General features: G+C 65.9%; 5 protein-coding genes across 9 annotated transcripts; 2 read left to right on the plus strand and 3 right to left on the minus strand.

Annotated features, from left to right (window-relative positions):
• Positions 1 to 945: 945 nt before the first annotated feature.
• On the minus strand, positions 946 to 7003 carry CDHR4 (cadherin related family member 4). The gene is made up of 20 exons (XM_059856201.1): positions 6386 to 7003; positions 5992 to 6012; positions 5674 to 5870; positions 5439 to 5601; positions 5273 to 5358; positions 5062 to 5157; positions 4551 to 4654; positions 4342 to 4478; positions 4097 to 4262; positions 3857 to 4007; positions 3464 to 3566; positions 3056 to 3271; positions 2838 to 2977; positions 2610 to 2757; positions 2331 to 2536; positions 2113 to 2252; positions 1999 to 2034; positions 1454 to 1520; positions 1333 to 1363; positions 946 to 1205 (listed from the first exon to the last, which is right to left on the minus strand). The coding sequence occupies exons 1-20, from the start codon at positions 6435 to 6437 to the stop codon at positions 1150 to 1152; spliced, it is 2316 nt and encodes a 771-aa protein (XP_059712184.1). The 5' UTR covers positions 6438 to 7003; the 3' UTR covers positions 946 to 1149.
• On the plus strand, positions 6872 to 9560 carry INKA1 (inka box actin regulator 1). Its single transcript, XM_059856930.1, has 2 exons — positions 6872 to 7306; positions 8634 to 9560. Exons 1-2 carry the CDS (start codon positions 6872 to 6874, stop codon positions 9501 to 9503), a joined length of 1305 nt encoding a protein of 434 aa, XP_059712913.1. The 3' UTR covers positions 9504 to 9560.
• Positions 9561 to 9644: 84 nt separating this feature from the next.
• UBA7 (ubiquitin like modifier activating enzyme 7) lies at positions 9645 to 17879 on the minus strand. Of its 5 annotated transcripts, none has more exons than XM_059856204.1 (24): positions 17828 to 17879; positions 17575 to 17740; positions 16720 to 16854; positions 16546 to 16652; positions 16270 to 16360; positions 16017 to 16158; positions 15807 to 15904; positions 15554 to 15700; positions 15316 to 15474; positions 15045 to 15152; positions 14885 to 14965; positions 14647 to 14802; positions 14383 to 14548; positions 14109 to 14305; positions 13817 to 13881; positions 13485 to 13659; positions 13297 to 13371; positions 12747 to 12936; positions 12479 to 12588; positions 12305 to 12391; positions 12039 to 12230; positions 10299 to 10400; positions 10124 to 10224; positions 9645 to 9828 (listed from the first exon to the last, which is right to left on the minus strand). In XM_059856204.1, exons 1-24 carry the CDS (start codon positions 17866 to 17868, stop codon positions 9702 to 9704), a joined length of 3018 nt encoding a protein of 1005 aa, XP_059712187.1. In that variant the 5' UTR covers positions 17869 to 17879; the 3' UTR covers positions 9645 to 9701. The 5 variants fall into 5 exon arrangements, with proteins under 5 accessions (XP_059712187.1, XP_059712186.1, XP_059712185.1 ...); XM_059856203.1 differs by having other exon boundaries at positions 12479 to 12606; XM_059856202.1 differs by having other exon boundaries at positions 12479 to 12636.
• Positions 17880 to 18045: 166 nt separating this feature from the next.
• Positions 18046 to 18978, plus strand: TCTA (T cell leukemia translocation altered). Its single transcript, XM_059856211.1, has 2 exons — positions 18046 to 18428; positions 18881 to 18978. Exons 1-2 carry the CDS (start codon positions 18097 to 18099, stop codon positions 18921 to 18923), a joined length of 375 nt encoding a protein of 124 aa, XP_059712194.1. The 5' UTR covers positions 18046 to 18096; the 3' UTR covers positions 18924 to 18978.
• A 53-nt stretch (positions 18979 to 19031) lies between these two features.
• AMT (aminomethyltransferase) lies at positions 19032 to 21103 on the minus strand. The gene is made up of 8 exons (XM_059856207.1): positions 20805 to 21103; positions 20649 to 20729; positions 20415 to 20546; positions 20172 to 20250; positions 19905 to 20050; positions 19635 to 19815; positions 19374 to 19529; positions 19032 to 19266 (listed from the first exon to the last, which is right to left on the minus strand). The coding sequence occupies exons 1-8, from the start codon at positions 21060 to 21062 to the stop codon at positions 19088 to 19090; spliced, it is 1212 nt and encodes a 403-aa protein (XP_059712190.1). The 5' UTR covers positions 21063 to 21103; the 3' UTR covers positions 19032 to 19087.
• Positions 21104 to 21167: the final 64 nt, after the last annotated feature.

The raw sequence follows: 21167 nt of genomic DNA on the forward strand, positions 1-21167 counted from the left end.
GGCGCTCCGCGGTCAGAACACCCTCCCGGCCGGTCTGCACTCCCTGTTCCCCGGTACAAACTCACACCCGGCCGTCCCGCGGTCCCACACTCAGAGCTCCCCGCCCCGAGCCCCTGGGGCCGCTCCCCATCCCACTCCGACCGCCGCTCCGAACGGGGTCTCGCAGATGGGACGCGCTCACGCACTACTCCGGTACCACAAAGGGTTAAATTCCCGGACGGTCACGGTTCCCGTGGGTTCAGGGCAAAAGGGACCCTCAAGCAAAGTCACAGAGGAGACTCCTCTCACTGTGAAATTTCACGGCTGGCCCCTGTTCCCGTTCCCTCCCCTTAGTCACCTACTCCCCAAATTAGTCTCTTCCCTCTTATCCCGCCAGCGCTTCATTTCCCCAGGAGCTGCCAGGGAGGCGTCCCGTGGCGCGCTCCTTTGAAATTCAAATAACCTGTTTCCCACCTCCCGCTGACTGACGCCTTCAAAGCCTCCCGCCGCTCCCAGCTCCTCCTGCGGCGTCCCTCTCACCTGCACCCGCGCTAATTCACTTTTCCTCCCAATTATCAACCCATCCCCTCTGCCAACCAGCTGCACATTCCACCCGTTTGCGCCTGCGAGCGCTGTAACAAAGCAGAGCTTGAGGGGGACACGGGACTCGGGGCAAAAGTGGCTCAAAATTACCCGTGGCTAAGTTTTCTCGCCCCAGACAACCTCCCTGTGGAGGACTGCCCCGGCTGGGTCACATCCAGAGGCTACAGAGATGCTTCTGTGACCGAAGGAGACTTGGCCGAAGCTCTCATTACCTTTTTCGCAGTGCCAAGCCAGCTGCCAATTCTCGTCCTGGGTCACGGCACTCACATGGCTGACGAGACAGTGCTAATGACCACCGCAGCAGGACAGCCACCAGCAGCACTGCCCTGCACCGGGACTCCCTGAGGCAATCACAGCCGCCTGTGCAATCTCTGACACGTTTATTAGCTCTACACTAGCTGAGGTGGCTCAGGGTGTGGCTGCACCCCGTGTGCAGCAGGTTTGGCCACAAAGGATGGGTCTCCTCCTCGGGGGCTGTACCAGCTGTCTGCCAGCGCCCGGTGCTCTGCCCAGCACTGCCCCCGTGGAGCTGTGGGGCACAAGGAGCCCCTTGTCAAGTCAAGCCCTTCAGATCCAGCGCCGAGCCCCGGTCACGCTGCTGAAGAGATAGTCCCTGCCGGTGCCTGGAATGGAGGCAGCACTCAGTCACTGCCCTGTGGGCCTGGTCCCCATCCCCGCTGTCCCCAGACTCCTCTGCCCTGGGGGACACAACCTGAGCCTGCTGTTGGGGCTGTTGGACAGGGCACTCACGTGGGTCCTGAGCACGGCCATCGAACTGCCCCTGTGGGGAGGAGACAGGAGAGGCTGCCGAGGGCCACAGGGCTCTTCTGCCTCCCTGGCAGGGCACCCACCCTTGCTGCCACACACTTACTGGGCTGCTGGCATGTGGGTGTCCCTGCTCCTCCTTGCCCCCGCTGTGCTCCACCACATCCCAGGAGTTGCAGAAGGAAGAGGGGAAGGGAGGGAATGCTGTCAGTGATGGGCTGCCGGCCTCAGCCCCAAGAGATGCTGCTGGGAGAGACTTGCCAGCCAGGTTTTGTCCTGCCAGCTGCACCCTATTAAGCCCATCATCCACCTACCCGATTGTCCCCTGGCACAGGAGGGGACTATGACAGAGCTGTGCTCCCCCAAGCACCACCACCTTTCACCAGTGCCGGAGCACCAAGCAGGTCTGCCACCACATCCTCTGCCCCAGCCTGGCCACCGAAACCATGGTCTACTTGCCAAATTGCTCTCTCTGCTTCCATAGACCCCATCAGGGCTGCACCCTTGCCCTGGGCAGAGACAGCTCCCTGGCACAGCAAGCCACAGCCAAGTGCAGAGAATATTAAACAGACCCCGTGCACTGTGTCTCCCTGGCTGCCTGCAAGGACAATACAACTGCCAGAGTGACCACCCTGGCCATACAGCACTCACCTCTTGGCCAGAAACAGCTTGCCAGGGGCCCGGCTGCTGTGGGAGGAGCAGAAGGCAGCCGTGAGCCCTTAGCCTTGCTGGCTGAGCCATGCCATGAGGCGGGCTGGGGCTCACCTGCACAGCAAGTTCCGGGCCATGCAGCCCAGGGTGGCCAGCAGCAGGACACCAGAGATGGTCAGCACGGCCACAAACCAGGCTGGCGGGTGCCACACTGCCTCTGTCTGCAGGACAACCAGCGGCTCCTTCTGCAGCGTCTGTGGAGGCAGTGGGGTGAGGGGCCATGGGAGCTTCAAGGGGCCCTGGAGCACCTCCCGGTCATGGGCTCTGCTCACCGTGTGCTGGGTGGTGGTGCTGGGTGGCAATGGGGTGCTCCGGGGGGTGACGTGCACCACCAGTGCCACCAAGCTGCTGCGGCGGCGGCGGCCACCAGAGCCGCCCCACACCTCCACCAGCAGGACAAAGGGGTGAGGCTCGGCTCGGTCACTGGGCAGGTAGACAAGGGTGTTCCCTTCCAGCCGAAAGCGCCCATCTTCATTGCCTGGACGAGAGGGTCTGCTCAGTGTCACACCACGGCGAGGGCTGGTTTGTGCCGTGGCTTGGCCACCCCTCACCTCCAACAATGTTGTAGGTCAGCAGGGCGCTGTCGGGGCCGCCCTGGCACACCAGGCGGGTGACAGGCTGGCGGCTGCCCGGGGACCCAGCCGTGATCCGCAGCTCCTGCACCTCGGGGATGCACACCGGCAGCTGGTCCGGCACAGCCTGCCAGGAGCAGGGGGAAGCGGTAGGGTACCCCCAGTCCTCGCAGCCACCACAGCCCACCCAGCGGGCTGCCCTCACACCTGCAGGCGCACAGACACGTCGCACAGACGGCTCCGCCTCTTCCTTAGGTCCAGGTCATTGTGGGTGTCCGTCAGCCGCACCACCAGCCTGTAGCTCTTCTGCTGCTGCGAGTCCAGGGGTCCCACCACGCGGATCTCGCCTGCGGGAGGCGTGAGCTGCTGGGAGCCCGTCGGTGCCATGGGTGTGGCGGGAGCTGGGGAAGGGGCCGGGCGCTCACCAGTGCGCCTGTCGATGGAGAAGGGCTGTGCGGGGCCAGTCCCCCCCTCCAGGCTGTACTCCAAGCTATCCTGGGGGTAGTCACGGTCGGTGCCAGCCACTCGCCCCACAACGCTGCTGAAAGCTGCTGTCTCTGGCACGGTGAAGGTGGCACTGCTGGGGCACGCCGGTGTGAATTCGTTGACAGGTGTCACCGTCACGAGCACAGGCACACGGGCTGTGTGGCACACAGCTGCTCAGCCGTGCTGGCACCACCCCACAGCCTCTGCCGGGCTGGGTGACAAGGGGACAGAGGCATCACCCTTGGGGTGGGCATCTCTGGGCAGCAGGGAAGGAATGTTTCCCCCGCGATCTGCTGGTTTGGGGATTGGCAAAGGTGTTTTCCCACCCTAGGGACATGGGCACTCACTGCTCTGTCGGGGCTGCCCTCCCACTGTCACCAGAATGGTGGCCGTGAGCTGGAAGCCCAGAGCAGCCATGGACTCCGAGTCATAGTCCAGGGTGGTGTTGACCTGCCAAGCCAGGAGGGGAGAGTCAAGAAGAGCTGAGGTGCTCTGCAAAGCTCAGATGCTCTGCAAAGCCAGAGTATCCCACAAAGCCAGGGTGTCCCACAAAGCTGTGATGCCAGGGGAGAAGGAGGGAGCACGTGAGGAGAATGAGCAGGTCTTGGGGAGCAGGGAGCCCTGAGGAGCCCTGACTCAGAACCTGGTATGACGGCACATGTCACAGGGTCCCATTGTCCCACTGGGCTGTGGGGTCTGGGCTTGCTGTCCACCTGGGCACTGCCCATGGCCCCACTCACCTTCAGCTGTGGCCCCTCCATGCAGAAGTGGGAGCGGGATGAGGGAGGCCCCTCAAGAGCATAGTGCAGACACCCGTCAGTGCTGGTGAAGCCGGTGCACCTCAGTGTCACCAATGTGCTGCCGGGGGACATGGTTTCGGACACCTGGGACCTGTGGCAGGGCAGCCAGCAGCTCAGCCTCTGTCCCATGTCCTGGGTTTAGCAGAGAGTCCATGCAGCCCGCTCCCCCGTGAACCATACACAAAGATGGCTGGGTCACATCTTGGTGCCAGGCGGTCTGTCCCCTGCACGGTGACATTGACCGTGGCGGTGGCGTGGTCATTGGGGTGCAGCGTGTTGTAAGCCTGGATGAGCAGGTGGGCACAGATCACCTGCAGCCGCCGGGTGCTGCGGATCTCACCTGTCACTGCAGGAAGAGCCATGGCCTCACACTGGGCACACGGACAGGGACAGGGTGTCCTTGGGGATCCTGCTGCCGTGCTCACCCTCATCAATAGTGAAGAGTGCGGGAGCCACAGGAGCAAGGATGGCATAGCGGACATTGTTACCTCTGGCATGGACCTGTGTGACCACCTCCCAGGGGCCAATGCCTTCTGTCACTGTCACAGCCCGGTGTGGCTCACTGCAGGTGAGGTGGGCATTGTGGCACGGCCTGGTGCCACCAGCACCCCCCTCCTGGCCCAGCCCCACTCACGGGAAGGTGACACGGGGACGGCGTGATGGCAGCACTTCCACCCTTACAGCCCCGCTGCAGTTGTGCCCGTGACGATCCATCACCTCGATCTCCAAGCGGAATGTCTGTGGGCCAGCACCGGGGCAGCTGTGGGACAGCCCCAGGTGGCACCCACGACAGGGATGGGGACAGGGACGGGAATAGCAATGTTTAAAGACAGGAACAGAGACAAAGGAGAGGGGGCAAGAGATGAGAATGGGCTTTGGAGTAGGAACAGAGGTGGGAAGAGGCACGAAGATGGAGATGAGTATGAGCTGGAGACTAGAATGGTCAGGAATACCGACAGGGATGAGGATATGGACACGACTTGAGATGCAGAAGGGGATGGGGACAGGGCGGGAGCACTTGTGGGTCCAGGGGTAGACAGGGGCCTAATGGGCAGAGCAGGATGTGGAGAGCTGTGGCCAGGGAGGGGCTAAGCCCCAGTGGACTGAGAGGTGGCTGTGACCAGCCTGAGGTTGCTGGTGCCCACCTGGGTGTCCTTGCTGGGATCAAAACCATTGTCAGGTGCCAGCACCAGGCCCCGGCGGGTTAGCGTGAGTGGTGTGTTGCGGTTTCGGAGCGTGAACTGCAGAACAGAAGGTGATGGGAACCCCTGTCCCCCTCCTCCATACCCGGGGTTCTGCTGTCCCCAAGACTGCTCTCTTCTCTGGGGATGTGGCCTCCAGGGAGATGCCACTCACCGTCAGCCCACCGAGTGGCTGTGGCAGCACCGTGTACAGGGGTGTCCGGGGCGCCACATCTGCCAGCACCTGCACCACATCACCCTCTGGAGCACAGCACAGCTGTGGCAGCTTGGTGCTGGCTGGCACCCACAGCCCCCACTGCCCTGTGCCCCCCTGTTCCTACCTGCACTGGCAAAGGGGCTGTCACAGCGCAGCACATGCCCTGCTGTCACCCGCACAAAGAGCCGCTCTTCCACCTCATCCTCACCAGGACAAGCAGCCCGCAGGATCAGTGTGTACTGGTTTGTCCGGCGGGCATCGAGCTCTGCACCAGCACGCAGTGTCACCTGCCATGGGGACACAGTCACTCAGCAGGGTGCCTGCCAGCTCCTGCCCCACTCCCTATTCCCCAGCCACACCTCTGCCCGGAATGTGGTGGCATCCGTGGGGTCAGAGCTGATGGCGATGGAGTTGAAGGGGTGGTCGGGCTCGATGCTATCCAGGGTGACATTGGGACTGCTGCTTGAGTTGCTGCAGGACACGGTCACCTCAGTGACGCGGGTGCCTGACGCTGTGTCCTCACTCAGGGCCACAACACGTGGCAGGTCAGGCAGGACTGGTGGAAGACCCCAGGGACCACTGATGGTTCATCCAGCTGTGCTTATGGAGCTCTAAGCACCAATGCAGGCACAGCTTTCCCTGGCAGACACAGCTGGGTCCAAACACCCCGCTCTTACCTGTTGCTCTGACGAAAGTCCCTGCAAAGAGGAGAGTGTCACCGCAGCCTGCCAGGTGTGCCCTGGCAATGCCCTGGGGAGGCCCCAGAATTCCCTCTGTGAGATGCTCTGATGAAACCCCGGTGGTGTCTGGATATGCCACAGTGATGCCCAAAAGAAGCCCCAGTAACATCCTGGCAATGCTGAGGACACCCTGAGGACACCCGGGCAATGCCCTGAGCCCCTTCCCCGCCTCATCCCATCCAGACAGCTGCCAATCCCTTTGCCCATCCTGGGGTCAGCCCCAGGAATTTGGGAGCAACCCAGGAGAGCCTCTTCTCTGTTGCCTTCCTTCAGTCATCCACCCACGATCTGGCAAAGGCTGCCCCGAACACTGCGACCTTGAAGCACCTACCCGGGGCACAGAGGCTGAGGAGGAGGAAGGTGAGGTGTCCGTGCATGCCCATGGCTCGCTGGGTGTTTGGGACAAGCTGCAGCCGGTTGCCAGGGCTGCTGGGCACCACCCCGGCCCGGCGTCATGCCGTCCATCCCCACCCATGGTGGCCGTCCCGGCCAGGGGAGGGACAGGGCACGGCTCCAGTGCCCCCGGCTCTGCACGCCGCCGCTCCCAGCCCCTCGCCACTCTCAGCTCCGTGGGGTTTGGCTGCCACCCCACGCCGCTTCACCACGCGGCACGCTCGGGAACCGGGAAAATTAGGTGGGAGGTAATTTTTGGCCGTGTTCTCGTTCATTTGCAAACCAGTGCCGCTTCTCCCGGGATCCCCATTAAGCGCTATTAGCTCCCAATTAACGGGCACCGCGGCCCGGGTCACTCTTCCCTTCCCTCCTCCAGCGCCCAGCCCGGCTCTGGCAGCCCGGTGGCGTGGAGTGCCGACGGGGGATGCCTCCGCCGGGGCTCTGTACCGGGGCTGCCCTCCTTCCCGACGGGTCATACCGAGCTGCGGGACCCCCGGTGCCCGAGGTGCCGCCGGCCGGGACACGGATCCCTCCTGGCCCGGCGGTGCCCGGGTGGTGCCCGGCGCGGGGCCCCGGGGCGGCGGGGAGGGGTCCGTGGGCGGGGCGGGGCCCCCGGGCGGCGGTGCCGGTGCGGGCCGGGCTCACGTTACGGCGGGCCCCATTGGCCGGGGCGGGGCGGGGCGGGGCCGCCGGGCAGCGCCGGGAGGCGGCGGGCACGGCCGGGCGCTCCGTCCGCTGTCGCTGCTGCTGCCGCTCCGCCACCGGCACCGGCGGCTCTGAGAGCGGGGCCGGGAGCGGTGCCGGGGGAGCAGCACCGGGCATGCATAACGCCCGCCCAGACGAGCTAGGCGCCGACCGGGTGAGTGCCGCCGCGGGCACCGGGAGGGAACAGGACGGGACGGGACCACCGTGCCCGCGCCCCGCCGCCCCGGGACTGCGGGACTGCCGTGACGTCCGGGCGCTGCCCGTGACATCAAGGCCGTGACATTATACGCGAGGCAAAAGGCGGCGCGGGGGACGTGTGCGCCCGGTGGGACCCTGGCGGTGTGGGGACACGGGTGGCCAGCGGCCACAGTGTCCAGCTGTCAAGGTGCCAGCGGCACCGTCCCCCCGGAGCTGCCACCCTGCCACCCACCTGGGCTGCCCCGAGGGACGGCGGTGACAGGGTGGCCCTTCGGCTCTCCTGGGCCTGCCACATGCTTACCCAGCACCTCACAACCGGCTGCCCCAGTGTTCCCGGCCAGCAGCAGGACTGGGCGGCTCGGAGTGGTGGCACAATGCCACTAGGGCTGGATGAGAGGGTCCCAGCCAGCGGGGAGGGGGACAGGGATTTGCACGGGGACGTGAAGAGGGACAAGGACGGCCCTGCCAGCAGCTGTGTCAGGGCCAGCCAGAGAGGACAGAATTATCGGTCCTGGAAGCAATCCCTCCTGCACACTCAGCTTCCCGCGACTCCAGCGCGGAAAGGAAAGCGGACGTAACACCCTGCTTTTGGGTTCAGACAATAGGAATTCAAGAGCGAGGAGCGGCCCGGCTGCGAGAGCCAGCAGTCCCTTCCAGCGCCCGCCCGGCCGTGCTCCGTTCAGCCCTGGCTGCCTTGGTCCCCTGTATTTTCCGGCGTTTGGGGGGTCCCGGGCCTTGGGTGCAGGCCTGGCTGCCCCCTGACGTCACCTGGGGTGTCCCCAGCTGGAGGGCACAGGGTGGGTGGGTGGCCCTGCCGACGCGCGGGGGCAGAGCCCCACCCCAGCACCGGCGGGTGCCCCGGGGCTGCCGCTGGCCCCGTGCCACCGAGTGGGACTCTGCCGGAGGGGCGTCCCGGCTGCCTCCTCACCGAGAAGGGGGCACTCGAGGGGCTGTCGGGGGGGCAGTGGAGCGCCCGCTCCTACGTGCCGTGGCCCTCTGTCATTTCCCGCAGGCACGGCCGGGGCTGGGTGCCTGCTTGCTCACCCGACAAGCCGCTGCACGCCGGCCGGCTCCGCGCAGGAGCCGCAGGAAAGCGGGGCCCGGGGCTGGAGGCAAGCCGGGACCTGCTGCCCGCTCTCCGCACCCTGCCGCACGCCCATGGCGCCAGCGAAGCCCCCACGAGCCGGGGCGAGGGGGGGCGCGGGGTGCCGAGGAGGGTGGGACGGGGATGGCGGTGCTGGCCGGGCGCGGTGACGATGTGCTGATGTGCCCTTTCCCTGCAGTGGTGCCGGCGGGACGCGGGGCCGACGCCGCGGGCGCACATGCACGGCACGCGGCAGACGCCGCACCCCCCCGGAAGGGCGACGGGGCCCGGCCCCCGCGCCCCGCGCCCCGGCTCGGCGGCGGACTCGGCCTGCAGCCTGGATCCCGGCGGCGAGGAGGAGGAGGGGGGGGGCCCGGCCGCTCGCTCCCCCCCGGCCAGCGAGCGCAGCCTGGAGTTCGACTCGGGGTACTCGGAGGCGTCGGGGGGCACCTGGAGGGAAGAGGAGGTGCCCGTGCGGCGCCGACATCTGCTGCCCTGCCAACGGGCACACCGGCTCTCCGCCGGCCCCGCCGCCCCACCGCCCGCCCCCGCCCGCCGTGTTCGCCCCAAATCCACCTCGGACGCCTGCCTGGAACAGTGGCGGGCCCTGGAGCCCGCCGACACGCAGGACTGGACCGTAGCGCTGCTGTCGCAGAGCCGGAACCGGCAGCCTCTGGTGCTGGGCGACAACTGCTTCGCTGACCTGGTGGAGAACTGGATGGACCTGCCCGAGGTGGGCGCCGAACCGCGTCGCCGGGCCCCCGCCGAGCCCTCCCGCCGGCTGGCCAAGCCCCCCGCCTTCCTGCTCAGCCTCTCGGGCAATGTGCGCCGTAAGCTGGCCAACATGGCCCGGCCCCGGGGGGCCGACGGCTCCCGGCCAGGGGGCCGCGATGCCACCAAGCGTTTCTCCTGCCCGCTGGGGCTGGGGGGACAGCCCAAGGGCGCCTGCTTCCACCAGTCCCACAGCAACATCGCCCAGCTGGCCACGGACTTCCACCGCTTTACCGCCTTGATGAACAGCCGCAGCCGCCAGCCCATCATCTGCAACGACGTTATCGGCTACATTTAGCCCTGCTGCTGCGGCCCGCGCCCCCACCCTGTAAATAAACCCCCGTTTTATACGGTCTGGGTGCCGCAGCGTTTATCAAAGGGAGTGCCTGTGCCCTGACTCCAGGCAGGGGCAAGCAGGGGGGTTCTGCAAGGAGGGCTATTGCAGCCTGCAGCTTTTATTGCATGGGGCATGGGGCAGGAGGTGTTGGCCCCTTGCTCAAGGTAGGGAGCACAGGAGAGGGGGACGGATATCTTCAGCCTCAGCATCCTCTCCCTCGCACATATACAGCAGCTCCAGGTCCTGCTGCTGCAGCATCCTGGCATCCTCCAAACTCTTGGATAACCTGTAGCAGAAAAAGGGGGGTTGGGGGACATTGGCTTGTCCCCCAAGGCTGGCTGAGTGCTCCAGGGGTGTCTTGGGCCCCTCAGAGGTGTCCGGCCAGGCTGGTGGGATGCAGGGGCCGGCAGCAAGGGGCCGGGCAGGGGTCCTGCTACGGGAAGTGCTGCCGGCAGGATGTTTATCCAGCAGCCGTCTGGGAGCTGCACTGCAGCTGGAGTGGCTCAGGATTGAGGCAGTGGGGGCTGGAAGCCCCCCCCCCCACCAGCCGGCAGGATTGGGCCCTGGAGCCGTGAACCTACCTCTGCGCCTGCTGCCAGGCCCGTGTCTCTGCATCTGCCTTGCTGTCATAGAGCACAATGTCACCACACAGGAGCATGGTCACGGTCCAGCCTTGTGTCCTCTGCAAGAGGCGGGTGTCAGGATATGGCCCTGCATGCCCCAGGGTGACCTGAGTGCTGACAGAGCTGGGCTCACCTGCAGCCAGTCCAGCACCTCCTGCACCGTCATGGCCTGCCCATCTGCACCGACTGCCCGCATCTCCAGCCGGTTCCAGCAGCTCCACTCCTGCCCGCCGTACTGCCAGGGGGTAGCAGCCAGCACTGGCCCCCCAGATCCTGGCTGACCAGCCCCATGGGGCAGGGACTGGTGCAGCACAAGGGCTGGGGGACATCAGGGCAGGCAAATGGGCAGGGTGATGGGGACACCATGGTGGTGCAGAGGCAGTGGGGGACACAACTATCCCCCCAGCACTGCTGGGGTCCACTTAAGGGTCAGTGTGGGGCCGGCGCTGCCCCTAGCCCCGGGCCAGGACAGGCGCACAAAAGGCCATTGAAGCTTTGCCCAGACCCACACAATCATCTCTTCTCATGCCTGTGGCCCCACGACCCCTGCTCCAGCCCAAGGAGACCAGTGTGGTGCCAAGCCCGGGGCCGAGCGCCGGACGCGGCCCCACGCCGTCTGGCAGAGCTACTCGGCCATCTGCCCTCGCTGCAGGCAGCGCCAGCACTGCCCGCCTGGCCCCAGCCCCACTCGGGAGGGGTATTCACACCTGGTCACTCTCCCTCCTGCTTTCTGCTGCCTTCTCACCTCCGCCTTCTGCTGCCTGCACTTATCCCACCGGTGGAGAGAAGGGTTTAACCCCATCCTCACCAGGGCACAAAGGGAAAGCCATGGCCTGGCCCTCCACCACCTAAGTGCATCGCTCTGGCCCTGGGAAGCATATTCCTCTGGACAAGGCTGACCCCTAGGATGGGCTCCCCAGGTCCCCATGGGGACATGGGTCACACCAAGCAGGCCTTGGGGACGTGTGTTCCCACCACAGCCAAGCAGCCGGCTGTGAAATGTCACACCGGGTGTCCTCACCCTGGCACATGGAGGTGTTGGGTGCTGCTGCAGGGACCTGAGGGCATGGCCAAACCCAGCAGCATCCTCCATCCAGGGATGATGCCAACTCAGGGACACTGCAGCCAGGATGACACAGGGCTGGGCATGGGGCTTGAGGGGGCTGTGGGGCAGCCATCAGCCCGAAGTGGTGCTGGAGCCAGCTCAAGGCAGTGCAGTCGCCTCCCTCCCCCTCTTCCTGCCCCCGGCCCTGGGCCCCCCGGGCCAATCTGGTTCCAATCGGCGCTTCCTGCCGTGCCGGAAGGGCTGCCTCGCACGCCATAAACCCCCAGACAAAGGGGCCTCTATAGCCCAGACGGTCCCAATCTGGGCCTGCCCCCACCCCCGCTCTCCCTCCCTGGTTCCCCACCGCCGGGACCCCCGGCCCTGCTCCTCCAGGCGGCCCTTCCCGGCCCGGTGCCAGCTGCTCTCTGCCTGCCGCAGCTGGTTTCCATAAGCCAGATGAGTGCGGCTGCAGCGGCTCCTACCCCTGGCTGTGGGGCTCAGTGTGGGGCCTGCCATGGGGCACTGGGGCTGCCTCAGCCCCGTGGGCACCCCAGAGCATCACAGCTGGGCCTGAAGCTGGGCAAAGGGGACAGTGGCAATGTCTCAGTGCTGGGGGGGCAGCCAGAGGAAGGAGCTGGTTCCTCACTGCCTGGCAGCACTCCCAGCCCACTGCAGCACCCAGATCCATTTCTGGAATGCTATGGCCAGGGCAGCCCTTGCTGTGTGGCCACCTCCTTTCCCCTGGGTCCCCCTGACATTGTCCCGCAGCAGATGCCACTGGCCCCTGGGTGTCCCCCACCTGCACTTTCCCAGGGAAGAGGGTCCTACCCGGTAGGTGGGGGCTGGCGGGGGCTGCACACGGAGCATCAGGCAGGTAGACAGGTTGATGTTGCTGTTGCGGTAGCAGCTGAGGTCCTGGCAGCCCCAAACCAGCTTGTAGACCTCCAGGCACGCCAGCCCGGCCACGGCTGCTGTGGTGGTGATGATGGCGGGCACGATCTTCCCAGCAATTCGCTTGCTCTGAGGACAGGAGGGCGTCACCAGCTGCCCCACACAGGACAGGGACTCCTGACCCCACAGGCTGCCCCTCTCACCGTCAGCCAGTTGGCAGGGGAGATGCCATAGTTCTCTGCACGCAGGTTGGATGCTGCTGTGATAAAGTCTATGTGGACATCGTCGTCCTGTGGGGAGGAGTGGGGGGATATCTGCATCCCATGGGGACATCAACGCCCCCAGGCTGAGCAGGGCCACCTGCTTTGCTCTGCTACCTTCTCAAAGTGGATGGGCTCCATCAAGGGTGCTTGTGTGTCCTCATCCCCCACCAGCTCCTGTCTCCACTGCACCAGGTCCTGGGTAAGCTCTGTCAGCTGCCTGTGATCTGGGGGCACAGGGATGCCTGGCACAATACTTCTGCTCTGTGGCACTGCTGGGGTGCCCCCACCTTGGTCTGGGTCAACTTGGGTGCTGGAGCAGGGACAAGAAGCCACAGCCCCACCACCACCAGGCTGGACCCAGGAACATACCTGGGAACCTCACCTGTGGGAACTTGTGCCTCGTCTGTGGGTTCCTCTGTGAGGGGAATCTGGAGCCCTTCCTGGGGTGCAAAAGGTGGCAGGACCACATCACGGAGGATGGCCTGGATGGCCGCCCGGTCCCTGCATGGTGGCACCCCATGTACTTGGGCAAAGAGGTGGGCAGCAGCCAGGACATAATCCAGGTGGGTGTCCTGCAAAGTAGAACAGGGGTGGGTGGCCATGGGGTGCCTTGTTGGGGTGGTCCCACATAGCCAAGGGCTGCCAGCACTGCCCTGAGCTGGTAGAACTGCCTGGCTTTGCCCCAGAGTGCAGGTGGAGGTGCCTCTCCTCCTCCTCTGGCCACAGAGCATGTGCAAGCTGTCCCCTGCAGTGCCCTCACTGACTGGGAGACAGGGACAGACCCAGCCCAGGACCTGGCAGCCCTGCACAGGCTGTGGCAGACATAGCACAACTACAGTGCAGTATTCCCAGTATGCCCAGCACAGGCTTGGCTCCCCCTCTGCCCATACCATTCCCACATGAGACCCCACAGCTCTCCCCCCTGCACTCACATTGTCAGGGTTGAATATCAGTGGATGGGGACAGCTCCTGTCCCCTGCCCAGAAGGGGACACCTGGGCTGGTTTCCTGGTACAGGGAGAGAAGAGTCAGGCCCAGGAGCGTGTGCCCCCAGCTGCAGTGAGGTGGCTAGTGGAGGGACGGGCATGCAGGGGGTGCCAGCCCTGTGGTGCTGGGCTCACATGCTCCGGGGGGTAGATGTGCAGCAGCTGAGTGATGGCATCGTGGTAGCAGTGCTGCCAGCGCCGCCGTGCCCAGCACACACAGTCCTGCCAGTCCCGCGGCCGCTCCCGCAGGCTCTCCCACACCTGCTCCAGGACCTTCCCAGGCAGCTGCTGCTCCAGGAAAGCTGGGTCCCTGCAAAATCAGGCAGCTGCTGGTGCTGGCCCAAGAGCAATCCTGTGAGACATCTAGGTGGGACGTGGCAGTCTGGCACCCTCTCCCCATTCCCAGCAGTGCCCTGGCAGAGCTGGAAGCTCCTCTCCCAGTGTCACTACCCCTAAAGCCCACTCACTCCATGAACTGGTTGACTTGTTCTGCAGGTAGCTGGAAAAGCCCCTCAAACTCATCGTGGGCCCACTGTGGAGGAGAAATGGGTGTTGAGCACTGGAACCTCCCCCTTATGCCCCCAAGCCCAGGGGGAGGGGGAGGCTCTGGCAGGGCCAGCAGCATTACTCAGGCTGCCAGCAGGAAGCAGCTGGGGCCATATCCTGCCCATGGCTCACCACTGGAGGACACAAGGGGAAGGAAGACAAAGGTCCTGGTGCCTCCTCGCTGGGTGCTGTGGTTGGGGCAGCTCAGCCTACCTGCAGTGTGTGCTGGATGGTGCGGGGGAAGTGCCGCAGGGTACACATGGGGAAGGTGCCATCCCTGGGGGTGCTGGCTGGTGCTAGAGGCTCGGTCAGGGATGGTACCATGGGCATCACGTTCCCCTGTGTCCCCTCTGTGCCCGAGTCCAGCAGTGGTGTGCGACAGCGGAGACAGCGTCTCTCCAAGTAGGTGCCTGCAAGGAGCCAGGAGTGCTGTGGACCCAGGGAGCAGGTCCAGGGGCTTGGCCCCCTTGCCCTTCCTGGCACTCACGGGCCTCCATCGTGTCCAGGGCGCTGGCAACGCCATCCAGGTGCCGGAAGAAGCTGTCCTTGTAGAGCGTCTCGGTAGCAGGTCCCACCTGGTTCTGGTGAGCTGTCACTCTGACATCAGGGTTCATGTGCTGCACGGCTGCTGCGGCCACCACCGACTTGGGCTCCTGCCGGGGCAGAGAAGGGGTGGGCAGCCCTAGAGAGCCCCTGGGACAGCCAGGATGCCCTTTGGGGGGAGCGCAGCCCCTGGCTCATGCTGCCTCACTGATATATCTGCTGAGCGATAGAGAAGCTGCTGATGGAGGTTGGAGAGGGCAACAGTGTCCATGTCAGTGACGATGAGCTCCCCATCCGGCCCTGCTGCCAGCCCCATCATGGCAAAGTTTTTCAGCAGCTCGCAGCCGATGGCACCAGCTCCCACCTGTCAGGGCAGAGATGCTGCAGCTCCCCGCACCAGTTGGATGGTCCGCAGCCTCCCAGTGCCATGGCCCCTCCCTACTCACCACCAGGTACTTCTGGCGACCCAGCTTCTCCTGGAAATTGGCCCCGAAGACGGCAATTTGGCCATCGTAGCGAGAGCCTCTCTGCCGGGACAAAGAGCTGTGTGAGCACAGCAGCCACGGCACGCCAGGCAGTCGGGAGGGCCTGGACACGGGGTCTCACCGGGGCACAGTCCGTCTCTGTCAGCTGCGCAGCCCCCGCCAGCGCCAGGCACTCCAGGGCATCGAAGTACAACCACTGCTCCAGGGGCACGAACTTCCCCGTGATGGCCTGGGGCGAACAGCCCGTGGGCAGGGAGCCAGCGGGGCGCTCCCCCTCACCTCGCCCCAGCCCTGCCGCCGGACCCGGCGTCCCCAGGCGGGCAGCAAGTGCCCTCTCGTGGCCACCAAACGCCAGCGGACAGCCCTGGCCAGCGGGACCCCGCCCCGCTCACCTTCAGCACCTCCTGGGCTGCCAGTGCCCCGACCACGGCGGCCACGGGGCACAGGTCCCCCGCGCTCACGCTGGCGAAGGCGTGCACGATGTCCTCATCCAGGGGATCCCGCTGTGCTCCCAGGCTCCGCGCCAGCTCCAGCACCCGCTCGGCATCCGCCTGCGGGCAGAGGGGAGAGGCAGTGCCCGGCAGGGTGGGGCGGTTCGGCAGGGCCGGCAGGAGCAGGACACAGACTTACGGGTGCCCTGGGCCGCGGCAGGCGGCCCCGCTCCCTGCGGAAAGCGTGGAGGGCCCGGAAGGCGGCGTGCAGGCTGCAGCTGCGTGGCAGATCCTCGGGATTTGCCACCTGGATTTTGGGCTCCTCCAGTGCCTGGCTCAGGGGCTTCTGCCAGCATAACACCAGGGACTGGGTGAGTGCTATCCTGGGGCCCGGCATGGCACAGCAGTACCCCAGCCCGGGTGGCAGCACTGTGGGGCTGAGAAGGACTCACATGGGAACACTCCTGGGGCTGCTGCACCTGTGAAACCAGACCCCCACAGCGGTAGGGCGAGAAGGAGCTGGTGTCACTGATCTCCAGCCTGAAGGTATCTGGGGACAAGAGGAGCACAGATGTCACATCACGGTCACCGCCAAGGACCCAAGGACCCGTGAGTTCCTGAACTCTGAGCTAGGGCAGCCAGGATCCCCCTGGAGGTCTCACCGAGCACACGCACAGGGACAGGCTCCTGGCCGTTCAGCTCTGTCATCCCCTGCACGCCAGAAAACGTCACCACGTCACCATCATGGAAGAGGTGGCCATGGCTGTTCTCTGTCCCCATGTATGTCACCACTCCTGGGTTGCCCTGAGGAGGGGAAGGCTACATGAGAGCGGGGCACTGGACTACGGTGGCATACAGCCAGTGGAAGAGGCAGCAACATTTTGGGGGACCTGCAAGGGCTGCCCTCCCTCCTACCTGGGAGATGTGCTCCACAGCAGCAGACACTGGATCCCCTTCTGCTGGGTCATCAACGACAAAGCGCTCCCCGAAGTCACAGAACAGCTGTCTGGAGAGGACAGGCGGGGTTTTGCCAGAGGAAGTGCCCCACCAAGCTGCCCCAGCACTGCCATGTCCTGCCCAGGCTGAGCAGCCCTGCCAGTGGGCTACGGGGGACATGGGCTGCAGTGCAGGGCTGGGGCTCTGGGTACAAGGTGACCCACAGCCAGTGCAGAACCCCATGAGACCCCTTACCCTGCCAGCCCCTTGGTGTCAGCCACGATGAAGCAGATGCCCTGGGCATGGCAGAAGTCCCCGATGCGGAGCTGCTCCTCCAGCGGGGACTCAGTCAGCACCACCACCTGTGCCAGGTCTGTCAGTGAGCGCTGCCATCCCGAGGGTCCCCCCGGTGCCGGGATGCAGGCTCACCTGGAAGGAGGAAAGGAAGGCCTCCGACAGCTCCCCGGAGTGAGACTCGACCACCACACGGGGGTTCAGCTCAGCCAGGGCCCGCTGGGATGCCTTGGCACGGTTCTGGCCTAGATCACTCTCTTCCAGGAGGAACTGCAGAGTGGACATATGGTGGGCACCCTGTGGGTCTGGGGTGCAGCTCACCACTGTGGGGTGCACCACAGGCTCTGTCTGCACTGGGGAGAGGGCCTCTGCTAAGGACCTTACCTGTGACAACGAAGGGCACCCCGTGCCTTACCAGACTCCCCAGCTTGTACAGGTGATTGGAACCCCCTCACCCCAAACCCATACCTGCAAACAGGGATTCTCCCAACTGCACCTGCACCTATTACTGTGACATCCAGGCACATCCATACCTGTTACTGGGACTCCTGCCTGAGTGTGCACCTGTACCAAGATCCTCGTATGTACCTGTATATGTTATGGGGCCTTCCCATCCATAACTGTACCTGTTACTGGGATTGCAGTCTGTACTCATTATGGGGATTCCCATCCTTACTCGTACCTGGTACTGGACCCCCACATGAGTCCATACCTATTACTGGAACCCTTATCAATACCTATACACATTATGGGGCCCCTCATCCATACCAGTACTCTGGGACTTGTGCCCATACTTGTTACTGGGACACCAGCCTGTACCTCTACCTGTTACCGGGGCCCCTGACGGTACCTATTATCGGGATCCCCACCCATATCTGCACCCACTGCCGGCATTTTCACTAGTTCCTGTTATGAGATCCTCACCTGTACCTGTTACAGTGAACCTCACCCGTACCTGCCCTCAGATGCCCCGCCCGGCCCCGCCGGTACCTGGTGGGTGCGGTCGGCCGTGCAGGCGGCACCGCAGTCGTGCAGGACGACGCGCCCGGTCCCCGCCAGCACCAGCGCCGTCGCCACCTGTGCTCCGGTCCCGCGCAGCCCCGACACGAGCACCGCCGACCCGGGCAGCCGCCGCGCGCCGCCGCCCAGCACATACCTGCGGGTACCGGCGGGGCCGTCAGCGGGGGCCGGCACCGCTGCACCGCGCCCTGTCCCGGTCCCTGGTGCCGGTGCCCGCACTCACAGCTGCCGCGAGTACCGTGAATCCTCTTCGCTTCCCGCCATGACGGCCCCACCCACCCACCAGCCCCGCCCCGGGGAGGAGCCAATCCCACAAGGCCCCGCCCCGACAGCTCAGATGGCGGCGGTACGGGGCAGCCCCCGCCCCTGAGGCCACGCCCCACAGCACAGGCGGAGCGGGGAGGCCCCGCCCCCGGGGTCCGCGCTGTGGCGGCGGTGAGGGCGGGCAGAGGCTCCGCCCCCTCCGGCAGCCTCCCCCGGTACCCCGCGGCCATGGCGGCGGTGGCGGCGGGCTGGCAGCCGCCGTGGCGGGCGCTGGCCGCGCTAGGCCGGGAGCTGGCGGCCGAGTGGGCGGCACAGGACGTGCGGGCCGCGCTGTGCCAGCTGCTGCTGCTCTGGTTGGGCATCAGCCTGCTGGGCGTCCGCCTGGCCTGGCGCGCCTACGGCGGGGCGGTGGCCGCGCTCTGCTACCGGACCGGCCCCGCCGGCCGCCGCTCCCCCGGCACCGCTTCCGGGGCCTCGCCCTCCCGGCCCCGAGCGCACTCCCTGTCCCCCGCCGGCCCAGCAGGACGCAACGGCGCCGCCGAGCGGCACTGCCCGCCCCGGTGAGTCCCGACCGCTACCGGGCCCAAAACCGCTGATTCCCCGCTGACCCCCGCGGGCCTGCCCGGCTTCTCTTCCCCGCGTCCGGACAGCGCTCTCGGAGCGCAGCTCAGTGAGCGACCCCCGCCCAGTGCCACCCAGTGAGCGTCCTCCCAGCTGCACCCTGCACCAGTACAGCCCAGTGACTGCTCGCCTGCCCCGTACGGTCCGGATGGGGCCTCTGCGACACCGGCCCCGGTTAGCACCCCCAGCTGTGGCTTCTGACAAGTGTCCCCCAAGCTGTGCCCCCGACCTTTGAGCCCCCCACCCTGCCCAGCTGCACCCCAGAGCAGTATGGCCCAATAAGGGTCCCCAGGCCTGCCCGCCCCACACGGACAGGCTGGTGCCTGCCTCGGTCCCCGGGTGCTGTGCTGGCTGCTGCCCCAGCCCTGCTCATGCTGCCTCTCTCTTGCAGGGATGGCCCCACAACAGAGCCCATGAAGACACACCGGGAGTGAGCAGCACCAGGACCGCCAGCTGGGTACTGCCAACACCATTAAAGTGCTGTGCCCACCTGCTGCTCCTTGTTTTGGCATTGCCACCGTAACCAGAGAGGAGGCCAGGGAAACGGGACAGGGTGTTTATTGGAGCCAAGGGACTGTGCCCACAGCATGGGCTGGCCTCACTTGGCCATGTAGTACTGGGTGGGCACAAAGGGCATCTTGGTGATGATGGCAGGGTGCTGCTTCTTCCGTACCTCGACGGTGAGCTCGGTGCCAGCCCGGCTGTGCGCTGCCTCCACGTAGCCCATGGCGATGTTCTTGCCCAGGCAGGGCGAGGGACATCCACTGGTCACTGTGCCTGGGATGTGAGGATACGGGGAGGTGAATGGGGCCCGGCCAGCCCCTCTCAATGCCATGGCCACAGCTCAGGGTCATGCCCGTGCCAGCCCCACTGCCCCCACCTACCCACAGGCCTGCCTTCGGGGCCCAGGATGGCCATGTGGGGCCGGATGGCGGGTCCCACCGATGTCAGCCCCACGCGCTTGCGCCTTGGCTTCTGTTTCACTTGTGCCATGATGACAGCAGCACCAGGGAAGTCCATGGCCACACGCCGGCGCTTCCCTGCAGGGTAGAGATGGGTGAGGGTTAGTGATGCCTGACTGGTCCCCTTGTACCCACTGGGGAGACCTTACTACTCTGCCTGCACCAAGGAGGAGGTGGACCTACCCAGAGTCCACATCAGCCCGGCCTCGGCAGGGGTGACAGTCTCGTCGATGTCGTTGCCGTAGAGGCAGAGCCCGGCCTCCAGGCGCAGGCTGTCCCTGGCTGCCAGCCCTGCTAGCCACACATCGGGGACACCCAGGAGCTGCTCGGCCAGCTCCACTGCCCGCGCCGCAGGCACCGAGATCTATGGCGGGACACGGGCAGGGTCAGCGGGGCACGGCCTTCCACTGCCTTGGTACCACAGTGGGGATGCTGGCACAGTTCCCTGGGTACCTCCACGCCATCCTCGCCGGTGTAACCACAGCGCGTGACCCGGCAGCCCGGCACGCCGAAGACGGTCGTGGAGATGCTATTCATAAAGGAGAGCTTGGCCAGGTCATCCGACAGCCCTGCCTGCAGAACCCGTGCCATGGAGGGACCTGGGGAGGCAGGTGGCTGGAAGACAGCAGTGCCCAGGGAAGGAGGGGGAGGTGGGGAGGGCGGTGACATCCACCGGGAGAGGACCCGGAGAAGGGCAGGCCCATGTGGGGCCCCCACTACCTTGCAGAGCCAGCAGCGCATTGTCTGACACCTCCAGGTGCACGTCACTGCCCGTGGCCTGCAGCTGCGCCGCTCTGTCCTGCCAGGGTGACAGTGGGCTGCTAGCACAGGGGCCAGGCCACTGCCAGCCTCACAAGTGGCCATGACCACCTCACCCTGCGCAACACCGGTGTCACCAAAAGGCAGAAGGACTCATTCCCACTGCCCGTCCCCACCTCCCACGGGGCTCAGGCAGCCCCATACCCTCAAGATTGCCAAGTCCTTGTCAGCACAGGCGGCGTTGGACACCACGTAGAGGTGATCTTCTGACGTGTTTGTGACGATGAGGTCGTCCGTGATGCCACCCTTCTCGTTGGTGAGCAGCGTCAGGGTGCCCTGCGGGACACGGCAGCATTGGCAGGCTGCCTGGACCCTCCCAGGGCATCCCGGGGACCTCTGACCCCACTGGATGCCGGGTGCCTGTCCAGTGCCCCCTACCTGTCCTGGCTTCAGCTCGGCGATGTCCCCCACCACCAGGCTCTCCATGAACCTGATGCGGTCCCGGCCGTACACCAGGGTCTGCAAGGGGCCGGGGAGGTTGTGAGGTGGTGCGGCTGCCCCCCTGCTCCAGCCCCCTCATCCCGACCCCGCTACCTGCAGCATATGGGAGACGTCGAAGAGGGAGCAGTGGCGGCGGGTGTGCAGGTGTGACTGGAGGTGGCCCTGCCCGTAGTGCAGCGGAAGGGTCCAGCCGGCGAACGGCACCATCCGCCCGCCGCGGGCCCGGTGCAGGGCATCCAGCGGCGTCTGCTTCAGCCCCTCCTCCCCGGCCCCGGTGCCCCCGGCCCCTCTCCGCGGGGCCGAGCCCGGGGGGCGGCGGGACAGCACGGCGCGGCAGCCCGCCCGCAGCATCTTCCTCTTCCTCCTCCCTCCCGGCACGGCTCGTAACGGCCCCGGGGCGCCTGGGACATGGAGTCCGCCCGGCCCTGGCCCCGGCCCCCGCCCCCGGCCCGGCCC

This window comes from Haemorhous mexicanus, chromosome 11 (assembly GCF_027477595.1).
Source record: "Haemorhous mexicanus isolate bHaeMex1 chromosome 11, bHaeMex1.pri, whole genome shotgun sequence".
NCBI classification, from domain to species: domain Eukaryota; kingdom Metazoa; phylum Chordata; class Aves; order Passeriformes; family Fringillidae; genus Haemorhous; species Haemorhous mexicanus.

Bases quoted from the DNA above. Each gene is read 5' to 3' on its own strand.
- TCTA (XM_059856211.1), top strand. From the start codon at position 18,097: ATGGCGGCGGTGGCGGCGGGCTGGCAGCCGCCGTGGCGGGCGCTGGCC. The intron at 18,429-18,880 runs GTGAGTCCCGAC...TCTCTCTTGCAG, and splicing joins GAGCGGCACTGCCCGCCCCG to GGATGGCCCCACAACAGAGC.
- AMT (XM_059856207.1), bottom strand. From the start codon at position 21,062: ATGCTGCGGGCGGGCTGCCGCGCCGTGCTGTCCCGCCGCCCCCCGGGC. The intron at 20,730-20,804 runs GTAGCGGGGTCG...GGCCCCTTGCAG, and splicing joins ACGTCTCCCATATGCTGCAG to ACCCTGGTGTACGGCCGGGA. The intron at 19,267-19,373 runs GTAGGTGGGGGC...CTCACATCCCAG, and splicing joins CCCCGAAGGCAGGCCTGTGG to GCACAGTGACCAGTGGATGT.
- INKA1 (XM_059856930.1), top strand. From the start codon at position 6,872: ATGCCTCCGCCGGGGCTCTGTACCGGGGCTGCCCTCCTTCCCGACGGG. The intron at 7,307-8,633 runs GTGAGTGCCGCC...CTTTCCCTGCAG, and splicing joins ACGAGCTAGGCGCCGACCGG to TGGTGCCGGCGGGACGCGGG.
- CDHR4 (XM_059856201.1), bottom strand. From the start codon at position 6,437: ATGGGCATGCACGGACACCTCACCTTCCTCCTCCTCAGCCTCTGTGCC. The intron at 1,521-1,998 runs GTGAGTGCTGTA...TTCCTTCTGCAA, and splicing joins AAGCTGTTTCTGGCCAAGAG to CTCCTGGGATGTGGTGGAGC. The intron at 1,206-1,332 runs GTGAGTGCCCTG...CCTCCATTCCAG, and splicing joins TGGCCGTGCTCAGGACCCAC to GCACCGGCAGGGACTATCTC.
- UBA7 (XM_059856202.1), bottom strand. From the start codon at position 17,868: ATGGCGGGAAGCGAAGAGGATTCACGGTACTCGCGGCAGCT. The intron at 15,701-15,806 runs GTGAGTCCTTCT...TTATGCTGGCAG, and splicing joins AGCCCCAGGAGTGTTCCCAT to AAGCCCCTGAGCCAGGCACT. The intron at 13,372-13,484 runs GTGAGCCCAGCA...TCCCTGTACCAG, and splicing joins ACATCTACCCCCCGGAGCAT to GAAACCAGCCCAGGTGTCCC.